The following is a 22,099-nucleotide window of genomic DNA, read 5'->3' as shown; positions in this document are numbered from 1 at the left end:
GTGAAACTCTCATTTTTTTTGGATCAATATTAAAATTAATATGAATTAATGAAACTCAAAGGAATAAAATATAAAATCAGATAATCAACAAAACGTGGACCACTTGATTTCCCCCATTAATTGAGGTGGTAGATCAAGTGGTCTGAAACGTGTGTTCCACCAAACACACGAGTCAGCGCGCTCTACCAATGGTAATCATAATGGGCGCTCCGGATTAAAACGATTTAAATCACATCAATGGCTCTGGACCATGCCACATTATTGCCAGAGCAAAGCGTCGGTCGTCTTCTCAGGCGACCTTGGTCAGACTGGTCCACTCATCACCATCATAAAAATGAAAAAGGAGGACATGATCTGAAAGATAAAATAGCGTAGATCACGAATATCACCTCAATTTCAACTAACTCCAAATATATAGAGAGATACGTGGAGTTGAATTTTGAGGTGTGTCAATTGAGTTGCTTCGATTTGACCTCAAAGTAACTCAATCTTCTTGCCTACATTGGAAGGACTTCAGACAACCAAGGATCCAAGAGAATTGATGAGAATTGAGAAAGAATTGAAGAGAAGAAAAATCTAGAAAATTACCTTCAATGGTGTGCAGAAATGGATCTCTCTTGCTTCAATTTGTGCTTGATCTTGCCTATGGAGCTTGTTGAAGTGGCTTAAGAATAATGCAAAGCTTTGGATCCTGGAGTTTTTGAATCTCCAAACAGTGAGATTCAAACTCAAATTTCAAATGGTTTTCATTTGAATTGAGATGGTTTAAAAGGTTGGGGGCAAAGTAGGCGCGCAAGGTCCTTTGAATTGGTGCATCAGACCTCTATTTATAGCCAAGAGAAGTGTTATTTTCACACTTGAAAAATTGTCCAAATTTAGTAATGTAATGCACATGATTGCATGGGTATGTACAGGCCCATGAAGCAATCCAATTAGGTCCATGATCAACTTAAATGAGGTATGCATGAAGCTTGAATGGCAAGGAAAAGTTATTTGGACATTTGGAGTATTGATCTTGCCAACTGATACATGCCTGTTTACACCATGCGCAAACCTATCAAACTTAGTCCAAAATGAATGAATTAGGACTCTTTGGAAATCTTAGATCAAGAGGAACAACTCTTATTTTGAACACTTTTCCATTTGGAACTTGTATCATGGTTAATATTTAGGTGGAAGTTTCGAAATTTCATCATGTTGAAAAAATTTCTAAGTGTCAAGTCACATATTCAATTATTCCACCTTGCTTAACTTTTTATGTGAGCTCCAAATGAGAAAAGTGTATTCATAAAAGTTGTAGATATTTCAAAGAAATTAAAAATAGTCACCAATTTGACATCATTTGGATTTATAATGAGTGAGTTATGCATTTTTGAAGTTGAGGAAAATCACTTGTTCAATGGTATTGGTCCAAAATGACCTATAATGTATCCTCATATCACATGCTCATAAAAGTTGATTTAGCTCTAACTCCAAACATAAATGTTGAATTATACATCTTGAATTTGATTTTGAAACTTGGAAATCTTTCATCTCATAAAAGTTGAGCAATTTATGGCCTTGGGAAGTTGACTTTCAAATTAGGATTTAGACAAAATGACCTATAATGTTGCAATATAAAAGGTGACTTTCCAAGAAAAATTAGCTCTAGACCTCAACATGAAAGTTGTTTGTAATGTCATTTAGAGTAAACGTTCTCTTGTAATCATTTTCATATTATGAAAATTGTAGGAGATAGGGTCTAGGGGAACCCAGTTATGATCAGATGAATTCATCTGGCTAACCACCATCAACCAACTTGCTAACTTGCAATTATCTTGACTTTTTAGGCTCATGGTATATCATATATGCATAATATGATGAATTTTTAAGTGTCCCTTGAGAAACTTGATCAATTGCTGAAGAAGCTTGTTGAAGAAGTTACACAAGATACCCAGATGAACTAGGATTTCCAAGGCAAACCAAATCCAAACTATTGAAGAAAACTTGATCAAAATAACATGTAGAGATCATTGGGACTCATATATGATGCTTAGAGCCATTGTGGATCATTCCTTGGTTGTGCTATTAGCAATGAGGGTCTTAAACCCTAGATGTGGACTTGATAGATCAATGGTGATCATGCCCTACCTACAAAAGAGTTAGGCAAATGCAAAGACATATTTTTGGTATTTTGGTTAGTAAAATTGATAATATAAAAGTATGATACAATCACATAGTGCTTGGTGATCTCTCCCAAAACAAACCCAGTGAAAGAGGGGTGAGGAGGATGCCAAGGTATGATCTCAATGCTAATGCATATGATGAAATTGCATGAGGGATCTTAGGGTCAAAATTGGGGTCTTACAGATATCTTCAAGTTGATTTTTGCTATCAACATGCTCAAATACGACGTCTCCTTTTTCAACATGGTCACGTAGGAAGTGGTGGCGGATCTCAATATGCTTAATACGAGAGTGTAACACCAGATTTTCGGTTAGACTAATAGCACTAGTGTTGTCGCACATAATAGGAACACATTTTAGTTTAATATCAAAATCAAGTATTTGTAGTTTGAGCCATAAAATTTGAGCAAAACAACTACCGACTACTACATATTCCACCCTGGCGGTTGACAAAGCAAGGAAAACCATTTTCTTGTTATGCCAACTTATTAAGGAGTTTGAAAACATGTGGAAAGTTCCCCTAGTACTCTTCCTATCCGATTTGCAACCGGAAAAATTGGAATCGATATAACCAACCAAATTGTAATCTCTTCCCTTGGAATACCAAAGCCCATACTTAAAGTACCATGAAGATATCTAAGAATACATTTTATAGTTTTTAAATGTGATTCCTTATAAGCCGGATCATAATGAGCGCACATACACATGCTAAACATAATGTTCGGTATAGATACAATAAGATATAGAAGAGAACCAATCATACCTCTATACTTCTTGACATCAACATCCTTACCATTTTCATTCTTTTCCAAGTTTCCATTTGTGGGCATTGGAGTGTCAATAGATTTTGCATCTTTCATACCAAATCTCTTTAGCAAGTCATTACAATATTTTGTTTGACACTCGAATGTCCCTTCGTTTAGTTTCTTGATTTGAAGACCAAGGAAGTAGTTCAACTCCCCCATGAGACTCATCTCAAACTCACCCTGCACATGCTTAGAAAACTCCTTGACAATTTACATGTTAGTGGAACCAAAAATGATATTATCGACATAAACTTGAACTGGAAGAGTATGCTTTCCTTGACACTTAATGAAAAGTGTAGTATTTATCTTTCCCATAGAATATCCTTGATAGATTAAAAACTTACTAAGTTGTTCATACCAATCCCTAGTTGTTTGTTTGAGACCATACAAAGCTCATTTTAGTTTGTAGACATGATTAGGATACTCGTGATTTTCAAAACCGGGAGGTTGGGCCATATACACTTCCTCATTAATATAGCCATTAAGGAACACATTCTTCATATCCATTTGAAATAACTTGAAATCTTTGGAGAAATCATAAGCTAGTAGAAGGCGTATAGCCTCGAGGCGAGCAACCGGAGCCTAAGTTTCGTCATAGTCAATGCCCTTCTCTTGGTTATAACCTTGAGCCACCGGTCGGGATTTGTTCCTAGTTATCACCCCATTTTTGTATATCTTATTTCTAAAAACCCATTTGGTGCCAATAACTTGATGATTTCCTGGATGAGGAACAAAGTCCCAAACATCATTTCTTTTAAACTAGTTTATTTCATGTTGCATGGACATAAGCCAATGCTCATCAATTAATGCATCTTTGGCGTTTTTAGGTTCAACTTGTGAAACGAACGTAAAGTGATAACAAAAATTACTTATCTTGGAGCGTGTTATCACGCCTTTGGTGATGTCTCCAAGTATGCTGTCGATAGGATGATCTTTGGAGGTTCTCCAAGCCAAAGGTAGATCGTCCACTACAACTGGACTTTCAACCTTCTCCTCTTCTCAATCGTTATCTTCTTCTTTCTCAATCGTTATCTTCTTCTTCTCCTTTTTCGGGTTCCTTGAGAATATCTTATGAAGATACACCTACGTCATGAAAAGAAACATCTTTCCCGACATTTTTCTGATAAGACTCATCTAAAGTAGCGTGTACCGACTCTTCAACAATAAGTAATCTTTTGTTATAAACCCTATAAGCTTTTCTAGATTGAGAGTATCCTAGGAAGATACCTTCATCGTCTTTCGCATCAAACTTACCAAGATTATCCTTTCCCATTGTTCAAAATAAAACATTTGTATCTGAAAACGTGAAGATGTGATAAATTAGGTTTTCTACCCTTAAGTAATTCATATGGAGTTTTGTCTAAAATAGGAAGTATTACTATCATATTCAAGACATAACACGTCGTGCTAATGGCATCCTCCCAGAAATACTTAGATACATTACCTTCATTGAGCATAGTTCTAGCCAACTCCTCTAAAATATGATCTTTGCGCTCCACAACACCGTTTTGTTGTGGAGTTATTAGATAGGAGAAATTATGCTCAATTCCATGTTTATCACAATACTTCTCAAAGGGGAGGTTTTTAAATTCTCATCAATGATCACTTCGGATAGCAAAAAATTTCAAATTCATCTTATTTTAGGATGATCTTGTAAATTGTTTGGAAGTTGGATAACTCTCATCTTTACTATACAAAAACATGACCCAACAAAATCTCGAGTAATCATCTACTATCACAAAACCATAATAGTTGTCACCTATGCTTTTGTTCCTTGAGGGACCAAAGAGATCTATATGAAGAAGCTCAAGAGGTCTCGAAGTTGAAACAATTTTTTCTATTTAAATAAGACTCTTGTTTGCTTACCCATTTAGCATGCATCACATAGACGGTCTTTTGAAAACTTTATTTTTTGTATATTGATTACTAAATCTTTTGAAGTTACTTTGTTTGGTAAATCAAAGTTTACATGAGCTAGGCGTCTACGCCATAACTAAGAGTCTTCACTCATGGTCACTAGACACTTAGTTCCTACCAATGGTGCATCATCTAAGTTAAGCATATAGGTGTTATTAACCTTGAAGCCTTTAAACGTACAATTCTTCTTTTCGTTATGTTCAAACAAGCAACAAGTATTTGTAAAAGTAACTTAAAATCCCTTGTCGCATAGTTGACTAATGCTAAGGAGGTTATGTTTAAGACCATCAACTAACATAACATCGAAGATAGTAGTAAATGAGGGATTACCTACACTATCTTTTCCAAATATTGCTCCATTGGTATTGTCTCCATAAGTAACAAACCCATTCTTCTTTGACACAACATCAATGAATAGAGATATATCACCCGTCATATGTCTTGAGCATCCACTGTCGAGAAACCATATTTTCTCCGTAGAGTTAACACATTCAACCTATATAATCAAACAAGAGAGATAGGTACACAATTTTCATTGGGTCCTTGAGAGTGGGTGAAATTAAGGTTGCATTTGGGAAATCATTAAGAAACACCTTTAGGAACAAAAAGTCTCATAAACTTGCATGTTTTAATATTATGATCTTTCTTGCAACAATAGTGACAAGATAAATTATGATGAGATGTACTTTTGCTATTTGACTCTTTCTGATCATATATATGCTTTTTATATTAAGGGTTCAAAGAACGTTCATACTTTGAAGAATCAATAGAAAATGCAATATTTGGTTGTAATGCTTTGTCCAATTTAGCTTGAAGAGTATTTACCTCTTTTTGCCAATTATGACAAGATTCGCAATCAAACTGTGAAGGTTTTTCATCCTCATTCTTGTCCTTTTGAATATCTAACATAGATTACTTAAGAGTTTCCATCTTCTTTTCGGATTCTAAAATTTTAGCTTCTAAGTGTAAAAAGATTCTTCGTGTGAAGCTAATTTTTTAAAAGCATCTAAGGCTTCTCTATGAAGATTTTCAAAAGTTTTTTGCAATTGAGAATAAGATAATTCATTAATAGATTCAAGCTTAGAAATACTTATATTTTTATTCTTCGTTTTGTTTGCCATGAGAAAAATCTGGGCCGATTCGACACTTGAACTTGAGCTTTCATCACTTGAAGAATCACTTGCACTCTTCCAAGAAACATAGGCTCTTCTAGACTTGCTAGATTTCTTGTGATGGCCTTTCTCTTTGTCTTTCTTGATCATAGCACACTTCAGCCTATAATGATCGGCTTCTCTACAATTTTAGCAAGAACTTCTAAGTTTACCTTTCTTATTCTCATCTTTCTTTGAGGAGTTATATAGACTTCTAAATTTGATTAGGTTCTTGTCGGAGTATTTGACTCCATTTTTCCTTATATACCTTTGGTACCTTTCGACAACACAACCCCATATGTTCATCTTTGGAATTCTTGTCATCTCTTATTTCACAATCGCTTTGATCATGGTATGAGGACTTTGAGCTTGAAGTCTTTAGTGAAATAAACATCTTCACTATCTCTTTGTCTTTACCTTTCTCCTTCTTCATCTTCTTCTCATGCTCTTTTTCATGTTTTTCCAAGCAAGTGAATTTTTGCTCATGTTCTTCCAATTTGACAAATAAAATTGTGAGATCAAGTGTTTTAAGATCATTCGTTTCTTTGATTGTGGTGACCCTGGGTTTCCATTGAGACGAACATTGAGATCAGAGGACACCGTCCAATATACATAAACGCTAAAGTATCCTAGTTTTGACATCACACAAAATACATCTAAAGAAAAGTTGCACTCACAAAAACTTATTATTAGTGATGAAGCTCTGATGGTTCATAATCATTTCTGTAAAGTTGTTTATAAGTCTTTTAGTGATATACTAAGTCTAATCCTACAAGGTTGAATCTTCTTTTTGGAGGAAAAGTTGTTTTCTTGGGCAGTTATTTCATGCAAATTCTTCGTGTCATTTCAAAGGGTACGATGCAAAATATTGTACATGATAGCATTAATTCATCCTATCTTCACTTCTTTGTCTTAGGAGATGATTTCATGCAAATTTTGCATGACATTCTAAATGGTATGTAACTAAATGTTGTACATATTAGCATTAAGTAGATTTGAAAATTTTGTTATATCTTAATATTTACTAGATTTTGTATATATGATGTTGATGAAGTGAAATAGTTCTCAAATGGGATAATAAAAGTTGGAGATGGAAACATTAGAAAAAATAATTATGTGAAACTGAAATTAAAACACCAAATGACATGGTGATTAAGAATTTAGATGACCTCATTGCTTCAATTGTTGATACGACATATTCCTCACTTTTAGAAAATATGAATTATTCTTCACTCTTTTAAAATAAGGTAGTTTTAGCACCTACAATGATATTGTTGATACGTTAAACAATTAATTTACGACGTTGATTCCTAATTTAAGTGTTGATAGTCTGTGTTTGGAAACAATAATAGTCTTAATAATTTGTATATTCTTGAATTTCTTAATACCATTAATTCAAGAGACGTAGCAATCCTCTTGAATTTTTTAGCATCATTAGTTATTCAAGTGTACGATTCCATTAGTTAAAACTAAAAATTGGTGTTTTAATAATGTTTTTGAGAAATATTGAATATGAGTGACGTTTATGTAATGATACTTAGTCTAGAATTACAAAATGAGAAATTATATGCTTGAGGCAAAGGTCGTACCACAAAGTAGGATTGGACCAAAAAAAGAAGTTATTTTCTGATATTTTCTTTGACTTCATCTGACCATATAAGTCTATTCACATTTTAATATAAAATGTTTTTGAGATGTTTGCCAATAAGATTTAAGTTCTTTCTCTTCAAAATATAGATATATATCTTTCTAAACATGTACTTTTCCATGGGAAATTATGTGTTAGTGTTTTCTCGCGTCCTCGCCTGCTAAGTTAGAGATGCCTGCTTATATGCGACGATGAAGGCATGTCTCCTACAAAACTAAATATATATTATCATGTATATTTGAAATTTGCATAAGTGGTATGAAACAACAACATAATTTTTTTTCTGTTAACAGCCTATGTGATATGAATATGACTTCTCCAGCTTTTAGATTGTCTATCTTTTAGAAAAAAATACTTAATTTACCGATAACGGCGGTACATCTTTTGAAGGTAAGATTTAATAGTTTATTTAATTTAATCGAGAATAAAAGGTGATAGTAGCTGATATAAAATTAGGATGGGGGAGAATAGTGAAGGTGAAAGTGGTGTAAGAGGTTGTACGCATGAGAGGAGTTAGAGGGAGAATGTATTAAGCGGTTAACCTCAATTGTGTTTACACGTGGATGTAGAATAGTGTTGATTGACAATAAAAATTTGTTGAAAGTTAGACTTCAACAACAATTTGACTAATTCCCAATTTTTATGGTTGAAGATTGTACCGCTTAAGGTATTTAGTTATGTCTGGCAGGTGTTACTCAATCGTAGTCCAACTACGGACAACGGACAATATGGCTAAGAGACGGATTCTCACCATGAACGATGCATGGTAAATTGTGGCGTGGAAGACAAAAATCATTTGTTTGTAACAAGTGTTTTTTTGGATAGGATGTGATTTAATATTTTTAATTGATTAGGATTCTCTACGGTGTCCCAATGAATGGTGGAAGACAAAAATCATTGGTTACATGTAATAAATACTTTTTTGGGTAGACTTTGACTTAATATTTTTAATTGGTTAGGGTACGACATCCAAGATATTTTTTGGTCATTTTTTATACATTTTAGGTTGAATTGACTTCTTTTTATCATTAATATATATATATATATATATATATATATATATATATATATATATATTATTTTGATATTGAAAATAATTTGAATGTCATTTATTTCAAGTTAATATATCATTTCTAATTAATTTCTTCGGAAGTGAAGTCAAATGATCCCCCAACATAAAATACACACAAAAGACATAATACATTTTTTTAAGAGAATGAAGGAAAAAGTGTATAGTTGTCTCTAGTGAATGTGGGGTTGAAGAGAATTGTGTCTCATGCCCTTTCATCAAAACCAATCCTCTACTACTCGTACAATTGTACCGTATTTAATTTATATTTAAAATTAAATAAAACACAAACATAAATCCTTTGGTTTTGTTGGAAAGTATCTTAACTTTCTCATCATTTCATCGTCCACACCCAACGCGTGACCAAGAAACAAACAGATTGGTGGGTGTCACACGAATAAATCCAACAACACCAAAGCAAACATCATTCACAATTTAAGGTTGGAATCAATAAACAAACAAAACTTTGTCAACATTTATCTATACTCGTAGGTACCATTTCGTACATGAGAAAATTTGTAGAACCTCACACAAGCCAAAATTTGGTGACACGCAGAATCACCTATTCAAATTGGTAACTTTAATTTTTTGTAAATTTTTTCTCACACTCCAATTTTTTTTCTGAGTAAATAAATGAAAGGGAATTAAAATAAATAAATTAAAAGAAAAAAAAGAAAAGAAAATAGTTGATGTTGCTAAGCTGGATTTAGCTGGAGGACCTACTCCATCAAGAATCGCTTCACAATCTTCACGCTTGGTTCCAACACTTGTTTTTTCCAAATGTCGGAAAATTCTTCTCCTCCGCCGTCACCGCCGTGAGAATCTGACATTAGCACCGACCTAAACGCCTCCGTGGCGTCAAGTCTACGTAGGTCCCACCCAGCCCGTTTTAACCGTAGGATCTTCCCTATCTGTCTCTTGGCTAGCTGACACGTGTTATCCTTAATCGCCTTCACTGCTTCCTGGTATGCACCTTCCCGCATTGGATTATGAACTTCGTCTTGAATGGGTCCAGCTGGTGGATATTGTTTAAAAAACCGGTCGAACTCTGGTACTCCGATAGCTTTTCTCAACCCGGTTCGGTTATCCGAACCCGGTTTGTAAAACTCAGCTAACTCGTCCACCATTCCCGAGTCAAACATGTCATCGACTCGTTTCAGCAAATATTCGGATAATACAGGGAATGATATATCCATCCAGAGAAAACAACATTTGTACCTTAAATCCGAGGAAATCGATGGTGATGACTCGTCTTCAAACACATTTGACTCAGGATTGAATCGTTCTACAAGGAGAGCGTGAAGGAATGAGTTGGAACCTCCGACGATAATGGGAAGTTTCCGCCGGGAAGATATATCAGAGATTAAATCTCCGGCGTGGAGGCGGAAATCTGAAGGGGAGAACTCGCCGTGGGAGGGATCAACGTCGCCGAGGAGATGATGTGGGACGTTGTTGCGTTGATGAAAGGGGATCTTGTTGGTGGTGATGTCAAGTCCTCGGTAGACTTGTATTTTATCGGAGTTGATTATCTCGAAACAGGGGAAGAGCTTAGCGAGTTCTACTGAAAGACGTGATTTTCCGGAGCCGGTGGCGCCCATGATGACAAGGACTTTGTCTTTCCGGCGGTGGCGTGAGGAGGCGATTTCCATGCGAGGCCAGTGGGGCATGGTGCAGGTGGTAGCGGAGGAGGGAGTGTATGAAGAGTGGTGAAATTTAATGGGTTGGTGATAATAATAACGTTGAGGGTTTGGTGAGAGAAACGAAGGTGTTGTTGTAGGCATAGAAAGTTTGTGTGTGAGTGAATGAAAGAGAGAGAAAGATAGAGAGAGAGGGGCAGAAAGTGCGTGCGTGAGTTTGGGTGTATAGTACAGAATACAGATAGTGTGGTTATCCGTTAACACTGGGCTGGCAGTGAGAGTGAGTGGGTGGTAAAATGGGTTTTGAATACAGATAGAGTGTCTATGTTGTTTTGGTAATGCATTGCCAGCTAAGTTAATGCAATTAAGCAGAATCATAGATAGAAGTGCTGGTTATGGTTCTTCATGGTGCTTCTGTTATGAATGAATGAACTAGTATACTAGTTTATGGTTTTTTGTGGCGTTGGAAAGGGGAGAGGAGAATGGGAATGGCATTGCATTAAACAAGTACTATGTGATTGTGATTTGGGTGGGAGAGTTTTAGCTCAAATTGGATACCATGACTCTGCTTTTCTATCACTCTGTTTCTTTCTTTTATACTAAATTGAAAAGGGCTGATAGGTTTATATATAGAATATAGATATCCTCTCTCTTTATTTCTGTCTACATCATATTTGATTCCATTAAACATATAATAATTGGTATCAGTTTTTATTTTCTACCTGTATATTGTATAGTACTCATTAATGGATTTCAAATATTTTTAATAAATGTCTCAAATTATAAAAGATATTTTTAATAAATAATGCTTTCTGCGTCTTAAATTAAAAAGATTTTGAGCATTTTTCTGTTTATATTTGGAATATTTTATATGAATTAAAACATACTTAATTAATGATATTAACTTTTTTTCAAAGTTGATTTATTGTTATTATTATTATTAAGGAAAGAGAAAGTATATTATATTTAAGAACAATTCATTTGCTTTTAATGCTATTTTTAATGTCATATTATTACTTATTGAATTGTGATAAAAATAATTATTAGGACATTGATGACAAATTATTAAAAACATAATATATTAATTATTATAGATAATATTAGAAATAGCAAATAATTGTCATTATTATAAAAAGAATGTTTTTTAAAAAAAAATTATTGAATAAATGATATATCTAATCATTATTATATGTCAAATACTTAAATTATTTATTATATCTAAATTTTTTTTATTACTTATAACAATGACAACAATATTCGTATTATTTTATATCATATATTTTTATTATTCGAATTCGAATGGTCTTTTCTTTTGGGTCTGTTGATACTTAAAGTATTATTTTTAAATATTTCTAATAAATGACATTTTTTTGTTCCAAATAATTTTAAAAAATTGATAAATAGTATTTTATCCGTCTTAAGTTATAAAAGATTTTAAACTATAATTGGAATATTTTTTACGAATTAAAAAAACATAATTAATGATAATAATTTTTTTTTAAAAGTTAACTTATTATTATTATTATTATTATGGATATAGAAAAGTACTATCATATTGAAATTATTTCAGTTGCTATATATAAGAATAATTCATTTGTTTTTAATGCTATTTTTAATGTCATATTATTACTTATTGAATTGTGATAAAAAATAATTATTAGGATATTGATGACAAATCATTAAAGGCAAAACATATTTATTAGTATTTATTCTGTTTCTTTATATAAGAGATAATTTATTTTTTAAATTTATTAAATAATAAATATATTTTATCAACTTATAGATTTAGTATATTAATTATTTAATAAATCTAAAAAATGAATTATCTATTATTTAAAACAACAGATGTGATACTATAGATAATTTTAGAAAGAACAAATAATTAAAGAGATAACTAATTTACTTAAAGAGCATATGAAATTTTATAAAAATTAACATATTATATTTGATTTAGTTCCAAAGGAGTAATTTAATTATTAAAAAAAGTTGATTTATTATTATTATTATTATTATTATTATTATTATTATTATTATTATTATTATTATTATTATTATTCAGGACAAAGAAAGTATATTATATTGAAATTATTTCATTTACATATATAAGAATAATTCATTTGCTTTTAATGCTATTTTTAATGCCATATTATTACTTATTGAATTGTGATAAAAATAATTATTAGGATACTGATAACAAATTATTATTATTATCATAGATAATGCTAAAAAGAACAAATAACTAAAGAGATACACTTTCATGTCATTATTATAAACAAATTTTTCTTTTAAGATTTATTGAATAAATAATGCATTTAATCATTATTATATATTAGATACTTCAATTATTTAATGTATCTAAATTTTTGTATTGTTTATTATAATGTCACTAATGCTTTTCTTTTCTACCTCTTAGTATACTCATTTATATAAAGTATTATTTGTAAATACTTTTAATAAATGACATTTTCTTCGTCTCAAATTATAAAAGATATTTTTAATATATAATATTGGGTCATACTAACTAGTGTCTGTCCGTGCCTCGGAGGCACTGATTAAGAATTTTAAATAAATAAAATATGTTATGTTCAGTTTATTGAATATACATAATATTTTTTAAAAAAATCGATTATTTATGTTTTCAGTGCATTGAAAACACATATATTTAGAAAAAAATGTCTTTTTATTCTTTTAAGTAATGCTGAATTTAGCATTTTAATTTTTTAACTAGTGACCCGGGAACACTCGTTAGCATTTCCCATTTGTGTAATATACCTACTAAGGCCTCCGAGTCTCCGTGCCCTTGCATGGGGTACACACACCTCTACTTTTTAGGACAGTACAATGACCCCCATCGTGGGGCCCGGTAAAACTAACTTAGGTTACACCTCTCTCTTAAAAACATCATCATCGTCCATGTCGTACCTTTAACTCCCACTTCTAACCATAATCAGACATGGTGAACATAAAAGCCTCATTCCCTACTCTAGAGGGTACTGGTGGTACAGGCGATGTCGAGGTCATGGCAGAGATGCGAGCCACCATAGACGAATTACGACGCCACAAGCGTTCTAACTTCTTGCACAAGTAGGAACGAAGCTTTTTTCACCGTCTCAGAATGGAGGAAACATCTTTTGTTTATGAAAAGGGTTTGAGGTTTGATACCAAAAAGGCAAAATGATTTGAATGTGTTGGATAATTTTTAGGTGGACGACGAATAATCGAGCAATGAAGTGTGCACCAATCATTTGATTATTCGAGGAGCAAGAAAGTGTAAACCTTTCATTCCTTTTTTCGTCCTAGTTACTTGAGAATATTATTAGCAGAAGACGAGTACTCGAGCAATATAAAATGTAAACCTCCCATTAATTTTTAGTTCAAGTTTGATTAAAATATTGGCATAATTAGTTACAAAATCCTTTAACTTAATTTAATGTTTCACTTTAATCCCTTATCTAAAAAATGTTACATGTTAGTCCCTTAAAAACACTTCTATTAATCTAATTGGTCCTTTCCGTTAAATGTTTTAAAAAAAACGTTAGATGTGGCATGCCAACAAGGCATCTTAGCATTGCAAAAGGAAGTGGAAAAGATATTTGATATTTAAGATGGATGTGGTTGTTGATAGAAACTATGACGGCGATTACGTTTTAGGGGAGAAGAGAATGGAAGTGAACGTTTCACCTTTTTTTATTTCAACATTTTAAATAAATTTAAAATAACAAAAATTCCATGTCAGATTTTAAATTTCCAACAAGACAAAACTTAAGAAAAAGGTAAACCTCACATTCCCTCTTCAACCAGTTTTTATTAAGAAAAATATTTTAAGTGCTTCGAATAAGTGAAAGACAAAACTCGATGTTGATCGAGGGTTTATCGCGTTAGTGAAAAATAATTTGTGAAATGATTTGTATTTGCTTTGAAATGTTTTGAGTTGATTTTGAAAATGTAGTGAAAAGAGTTTGAAATTAAAATGGTGGCGAAAATGAATTTGTGTTAAACTATGAGTATGACTATTTACACGAGTGAGGGTATGAATATGGATTACCTAGTTAATCAACTTAACGCAATGAGATTGATTAAACAATTAATCAAATAAATCCACTTAACAACAAAATAGTAATTAATTAATTAAAATATAATCAACTAATTAATTAAATAAATAATCAACTAATTAATTACTAACTTAAATAATTAAACTAATAAAAATAAAAGAAATAACACAACAGGGTTGCATATTAGCATGGGGATTTAAAAGAGTGAAACGAATAACATGGGCTTAAGGTCTAACAAAATAACACATACAAGAGTGCAAAAGCAAAGAAAGGTGCAATTAGAAATTCTCTCTAATTAAATTTCAGCACCAATTGCCAAGTGACACATGACAAACTTAATTTAAATAATAAAAATAAATCAAAAAATTAAAATAAATAAAAAAGTTGACTCTCTCTCTCTCCCTAATTTAAAAATTCAATACCAATGACTGATTGACATGTGGGGTGTAACACCCCGATAAAATAAGATAATTATTTAAATTGAGTTAATAATATATTTATTAATTTAATTAAATAATTGGAATTTTTATTATTATTGGAATAATAATTATTGGAATATTATTGGGATTATTATTATTGGATTATTTTTATTGTTATTATTGGAATAAAAGTAGAAATCAGTAAAAAGGTTCCATTTGGTAAAAAGAGTTATTTTCACGTGAAAAGGGAAAAGAGGCAGAAAAGTGGAAAAGGGCAAAGAGAGCCAGAGAACAAGGGTTGAAGAGGGAAAAAGCTTGAAGCTCAGAGATTTGCCGGATTAACTCAGGTAAGGGGGGTTTATCATCGTTTAATGGGTATTATGGGATAATATGTCATGGGTAGTGATAAACCATTGATTGATCTCTGAATTGGATGATTATGATGAAATGATGAAATATTGGATGAACGAAATTGGGTTATGATTGAGAGGAATTCGTAGGAATTAGATGTAAAAATATTAGATTTTTGTGAAATCGAATAGGGTATGATTCGTGTTAGATGATATGAACAATTATTGTGAAAAATTGGACTGTGGAAGGTTGAATTGGATAGATCTCGTAGCAGAGAAAGCCATAGCAGATCTGGAAGTCTGGTTTCTGGTCATACGCGTATGGCACTAGGCAATACGCGTATGAGATGGCATGGTACGCGTATGGCACTAGGCAATACGCGTATGGATGAGGAAGATGATGTTTTGAACGTAGATTGGTCTCTGTTGGTACGCGTATGGAGAAGTGGTACGCGTAGCATACGCGTATGAGATGGTGTTACGCGTATGGGCAGGATTGTGATTTTCCTGAGCTGTTGTTGTGCAGTTTTTAACTGTTCAGCTGAGTAACGTAATGCAGATGATGTATGATATATTAGGGATCATTTCCCGTTGTTTTGAGTAGTATAAGTATTAGTAGAGTGTGCTAATACTGTGGTTGTTATTTGGCATGATATGATATGCTTATGTGATAAAATACTGCTGATGTGTGATAGTATGCGTGATGCTGTGAATGTATAAGTAATGTGTGCATTGGTGAATAGACTGTTTTATGGCTTAGAGTGTGAGCATATATCTATTCTTGAATTGTTGTTGATGATGTAGCATTGCTAGGTGATTAGCATGCATGTTGTGGCCTTTATGGTGGTAGCTAATTCCCATGGTGAGGAATTAGTGATGAGTTATTGTGGATTGTTGTTGATGTTTGCATGCTAGGTGATTTAGCGTGCATAGCATAGCCCTTGGGGTGGTAGCTAATTCCCATGGTGAGGAATTAGTGATGTGAGTCACTAGGTCTCAAATGAGTGGGACTAGTGAGCTTGGTAGCCGTACCTGGACTTGGTCAGTGAGGTTGAACTATATGTTCACGAATAGTCGGTACCGCATGCATGGAGTCTCATTGCATAATATATGTATGTATGGCGTATAATATGAATGGATGTATTCCAATATTATACGTGTGTTTTATGGTTGTTTTGAGTTTGAGTATGATGATGGTGATGATTATGAGTTGATATTGCCGTTGCTGAATATGTGTAATCTGATTAGGGTAATGATATGTGTTATATTGCTTAGCATTACATGATATTTTATAATGCTTATTATATCGATTGAAGGACTCACCCTTACAACTATGTTTTCAGGTAACGAGCAGTGATTGAATAGAAGCTAGTCCTGGGAGTCTAGTGTAGTCCTTAGTGGGTCATGCTCTGGTAGATGTAACATCGGGATGGGATGTTTTACTATGTTTTCTTTTGGTTGTTGAACAACTTTACATGTAATGTAGTACATGATTTGAATGTTGTTATTTTGTATCCGCTGCGAATTATGCAAAAGTGTCCTATTTTGATTGAATAAATGAGCATGACAGGATATATTGATGATTGGTGTGAAATGATTGTGTGACACCCTTCAGGGCAGAATTACTCTGATTGATATTTTTATTATTTTAATTAAATATTTGGGGTATTTTAGAAGGGTGTTACATTAGTGGTATCAGAGCATAGTCGGTCGAGTCGAGTCGTAATTATTCTGTTCCCCTGTACGTGATAGGTGTTGTGTAACCCTATCAGTACTTATTGTTTAGCTTGTTGGGTTTTCAGAATAGAGATGGCTGGAAGAGGTAGAGATGATGCTGCAATTGCTGAGGCTCTGGGTATGCTAGCTGGAGTACTTGGGGGAAATCCGAATGTTGTGGGAATGGGAGCTGCTCGTCAACTGAGTGAGTTCCAGAAGAACAATCCTCCAATGTTCAAGGGAGCATACGATCCAGATGGTGCTCAGAAGTGGTTGAAGGAGATCGAGAGGATCTTCCGAGTGACTGAGTGTGCCGATAACCAGAAGGTCAGGTTCGGTACGCATATGCTGTCAGAGGAAGCAGATGATTGGTGGGTTGCTACCCGCGCTGAGTTGGAATCTGCTGGGAATGCTGAGATTACTTGGGCAGTGTTCAGAGAGAGATTCCTGAGGAAGTATTTTCCAGAGGATGTCAGAGGAAAGAAAGAGATAGAATTCTTGGAATTGAAACAGGGTAACAGGTCTGTTACTGAGTATGCTGCTAAGTTCACAGAGCTGTCAAAGTATTATACTCCCTATAACGAGGCTACTGGGGAATTTTCGAAATGTGTGAAGTTTGAGAACGGGTTGCGTCCCGAGATCAAGCAGGCTATTGGGTATCAGCGGATCAGAGTGTTTTCTGATTTGGTTGACTGTTGCAGGATTTTTGAACAGGATTCCAAGGCTAGAGCAGAGAGCTATTAGCAAAGGGTTGATAGGAAAGGCAAGAATCAGAATGATCGTGGGAAACCGTATGCAGCTGGCAAAGGTTTCCAGAGACAGAGTGGGATGAAAAGGCCTAGTGGGGGAGACTCCAGTGCCCCTGCCAAGTGTTACAGATGTGGTCAGGCTGGACATCGTTTCCATGAGTGTACCAGTGTTGAGAAGAAGTGTTTCAAGTGTGGCAAGGGTGGTCACTTGGTTGCAGAGTGCCGGTTGAAGACTATGACTTGTTTCAACTGTGGAGAGGTGGGTCATATCAGTCCGCAGTGTCCTAAGCCGAAGAAGGAGAATCAGTCGGGAGGCAAGGTCTTTGCTTTATCGGGTTCTGAGACTTCTGCAGATGATCGTTTGATCCGAGGTACGTGTTATATTAATGGCTTTCCTCTTGTAGCTATTATCGACACAGGTGCTACTCATTCCTTTATATCTTTGGATTGTGCTGTGAAACTTAAGTTAGAGATATCTGAGATGCGTGGTAGTATGGTGATTGATACTCCTGCGAAGGGTTCAGTGACTACTACTTCGGTTTGTTTGGATTGCCCTTTGAGTATTTTTGGTAGAGACTTTGGAGTGGACCTAGTGTGTCTTCCACTAGTGCAGATCGATGTTATCTTGGGTATGAACTGGTTGGTGTTTAACCGAGTTTCTATCAACTGTTTTGATAAGACTGTGATCTTTCCTGAGATTGAGGAAGGAAAGAGTTTGTTTCTATCAGCGAGGCAGGTGAATGAGGCAGTAGCAGATGGGGCAGAGTTGTTTATGCTGTTAGCGACTTTGGAGGCTAAAGATAAACTGGTGATTTGCGATCTAGCTGTGGTGTGTGATTTTCCTGATGTGTTTCCGGAAGAAGTGAATGAATTACCGCCAGAGCGTGAGGTTGAGTTCTCGATTGATTTGGTACCTGGTACTAGGCCGATATCGATGGCTCCGTACCGTATGTCTGCTGTGGAGTTAACTGAATTGAAGAGTCAGTTAGAGGATCTGTTGGATAAGAAATTTATTCGTCCGAGTGTGTCACCGTGGGGTGCACCAGTGTTATTGGTTAAGAAGAAAGAAGGTACTATGAGGTTGTGTGTGGACTACAGGCAACTGAATAAAGTGACGATCAAGAATCGGTATCCTTTGCCGAGGATTGATGATTTGATGGATCAGTTGGTTGGTGCGAGTGTGTTCAGCAAGATAGATTTGAGATCGGGATATCATCAGATACGTGTGAAAACTGAGGATATTCAGAAGACTGCTTTCAGAACAAGGTATGGACATTATGAGTATTCTGTAATGCCTTTTGGTGTGACTAATGCGCCTGGAGTATTTATGGAGTATATGAATAGGATTTTCCATCCGTACCTAGACAAGTTTGTTGTGGTGTTTATTGATGACATTTTGGCGTATTCGAAATCTGAAGAAGAGCATGCTGAGCATTTGAGAGTGGTTTTAGGAGTTCTACAAGAAAAGAAGTTGTTTGCTAAACTGTCTAAGTGTGAATTTTGGTTAGAAGAAATTAGCTTTCTTGGTCATGTGATTTCAAGAGGTGGTGTTGCTGTTGATCCTTCTAAGATAGAAGCGGTATCTAAGTGGGAAGCTCCGAAGTCAGTTTCTGAGATAAGAAGTTTTCTTGGACTTGCAGGATATTATAGGAAGTTCATTGAGGGATTTTCTAAGTTGGCGTTACCGTTGACGATGTTGACTAGAAAGGGGCAAGCGTTTGTTTGGGACTCAAAATGTGAAGAAGGTTTCCAAGAGTTAAAGAGAAGGTTGACTACTGCTCCTATTTTGATATTACCAAGTCCGTCAGAACTATTTGAGGTTTTCTGTGATGCTTCATTGTTGGGTTTGGGTGGTGTGTTGATGCAGAATAAGCAGGTTATAGCTTATGCTTCGAGACAACTGAGGGTTCATGAGAGGAACTATCCGACGCACGATTTAGAGTTGGCAGCCGTGGTATTTGTTCTGAAGTTATGGAGACATTACTTGTACGGGTCAAGATTTGAGGTTTTCAGTGACCATAAAAGTTTAAAGTATTTGTTTGATCAGAAAGAGCTGAATATGAGACAGAGGAGATGGTTAGAGTTTCTGAAGGATTATGACTTTGGTTTGAATTACCATCCGGGTAAAGCAAACGTGGTGGCTGATGCATTGAGTCGGAAATCATTGCATATGTCTATGTTAATGGTTAAGGAATTGGATTTAATTGAGCAGTTTAGAGACTTGAGTTTGGTGTGTGAGAGTACTCACAATAGTGTTAAATTGGGAATGTTGAAGTTAACGAGTGGTATTCTGGATGAGATTAGAGAGGGTCAGAAATCCGATGTGCTTTTGGTTGATAAGTTGACTCTAGTGAATCAAGGTCAAGGTGGTGAATTCAGAGTTGATGAGAGTGGTGTTTTGAAATTTGGTAATCGGGTATGTATTCCGGATGTTACCGAACTTAAGAAGAGTATCCTGGAGGAAGGACATCGTAGTGGCTTGAGTATTCATCCTGGAGCTACGAAGATGTATCATGATTTGAAAAAGTTATTTTGGTGGCCGGGAATGAAAAGAGAAATTGCGAGTTTTGTTTATTCTTGTTTGACTTGTCAGAAGTCAAAGATTGAGCATCAGAAGCCGTCTGGGCTAATGCAACCGTTGACTATTCCAGAGTGGAAGTGGGATAGTATCAGTATGGATTTTGTGTCTGGTTTTCCGAGGACAAATAAGAATTTTGAAGCCATTTGGGTGATTGTTGATAGATTGACGAAATCGGCTCATTTCATTCCGATCAGAATGGATTATCCGTTAGAGAGATTAGCCGAGTTGTATATTGAGAAGATTGTAAGTTTGCATGGTATTCCGTCGAGTATTGTTTCGGACAGAGATCCTAGATTTACATCGAAGTTCTGGGAAGGTTTGCAAAGGGCTTTGGGAACTAAGCTGAGATTGAGTTCTGCATATCATCCGCAGACGGATGGTCAGACTGAGAGGATGATTCAGTCACTAGAGGATCTTTTGAGAGCTTGTGTTTTGGAAAAAGGAGGTGCTTGGGATTGTTACTTACCTTTGATTGAGTTTACCTACAACAATAGTTTTCATTCGAGCATTGGTATGGCACCGTTTGAAGCTTTGTATGGTAGGAGATGTCGGACACCTTTATGTTGGTATGAATCCGGTGAGAGTGCTGTGGTTGGACCGGAGATTGTTCAACAAACTACGGAAAAGATTAAGATGATTCAGGAGAAGATGAGAATTGCTCAGAGTCGTCAGAAGAGTTATCACGACAAGAGGAGGAAGTCACTTGAGTTCCAAGAGGGAGATCATGTGTTTCTTCGTGTTACTCCGATAACTGGGGTTGGTCGAGCTTTGAAGTCGAAGAAGTTGACACCTCGATTTATTGGTCCTTATCAGATTTTGGAGAGGATAGGAGAGGTAGCCTATCGTATCGCTTTACCGCCGTCACTTGCGAATTTGCATGAGGTTTTTCATGTGTCTCAGTTGAGGAGGTACATTCATGATCCGTCGCATGTGGTCCAAGTAGATGATGTACAGGTGAGAGATAACCTGACTATTGAAACATCACCTATGAGGATCGAGGATCGAGAGTTGAAGCAGTTGCGGGGTAAAGAAATTGCTTTGGTAAAGGTAGCTTGGGGAGGACCAGCAGGTGGCAATGTAACTTGGGAACTTGAGAGTCAGATGAAGGAGTCTTATCCTGAGTTATTCACTTGAGGTATGTTTTCGAGGACGAAAACTATTTTAGTGGGGGAGAGTTGTAACACCCCGATAAAATAAGATAATTATTTAAATTGAGTTAATAATATATTTATTAATTTAATTAAATAATTGGAATTTTTATTATTATTGGAATAATAATTATTGGAATATTATTGGGATTATTATTATTGGATTATTTTTATTGTTATTATTGGAATAAAAGTAGAAATCAGTAAAAAGGTTCCATTTGGTAAAAAGAGTTATTTTCACGTGAAAAGGGAAAAGAGGCAGAAAAGTGGAAAAGGGCAAAGAGAGCCAGAGAACAAGGGTTGAAGAGGGAAAAAGCTTGAAGCTCAGAGATTTGCCGGATTAACTCAGGTAAGGGGGGTTTATCATCGTTTAATGGGTATTATGGGATAATATGTCATGGGTAGTGATAAACCATTGATTGATCTCTGAATTGGATGATTATGATGAAATGGTGAAATATTGGATGAACGAAATTGGGTTATGATTGAGAGGAATTCGTAGGAATTAGATGTAAAAATGTTAGATTTTTGTGAAATCGAATAGGGTATGATTCGTGTTAGATGATATGAACAATTATTGTGAAAAATTGGACTGTGGAAGGTTGAATTGGATAGATCTCGTAGCAGAGAAAGCCATAGCAGATCTGGAAGTCTGGTTTCTGGTCATACGCGTATGGCACTAGGCAATACG

At 34.8% G+C, this 22,099-nt stretch overlaps 1 protein-coding gene across 1 annotated transcript; it reads right to left on the bottom strand.

Moving 5' to 3' along the window:
* Nucleotides 1-9,209: 9,209 nt before the first annotated feature.
* Nucleotides 9,210-10,975, bottom strand: LOC127097668 (adenylate isopentenyltransferase). Its single transcript, XM_051036161.1, has one exon. It carries the CDS (start codon nucleotides 10,769-10,771, stop codon nucleotides 9,476-9,478), a length of 1,296 nt encoding a protein of 431 aa, XP_050892118.1. The 5' UTR covers nucleotides 10,772-10,975; the 3' UTR covers nucleotides 9,210-9,475.
* Nucleotides 10,976-22,099: the final 11,124 nt, after the last annotated feature.

The sequence above is a fragment of the Lathyrus oleraceus genome, chromosome 6, assembly GCF_024323335.1.
Source record: "Lathyrus oleraceus cultivar Zhongwan6 chromosome 6, CAAS_Psat_ZW6_1.0, whole genome shotgun sequence".
Lineage (NCBI taxonomy): Eukaryota > Viridiplantae > Streptophyta > Magnoliopsida > Fabales > Fabaceae > Lathyrus > Lathyrus oleraceus.
Note: the sequence above shows the minus strand (reverse complement) of the source record. Positions and strands in the feature narration are given on the sequence as shown.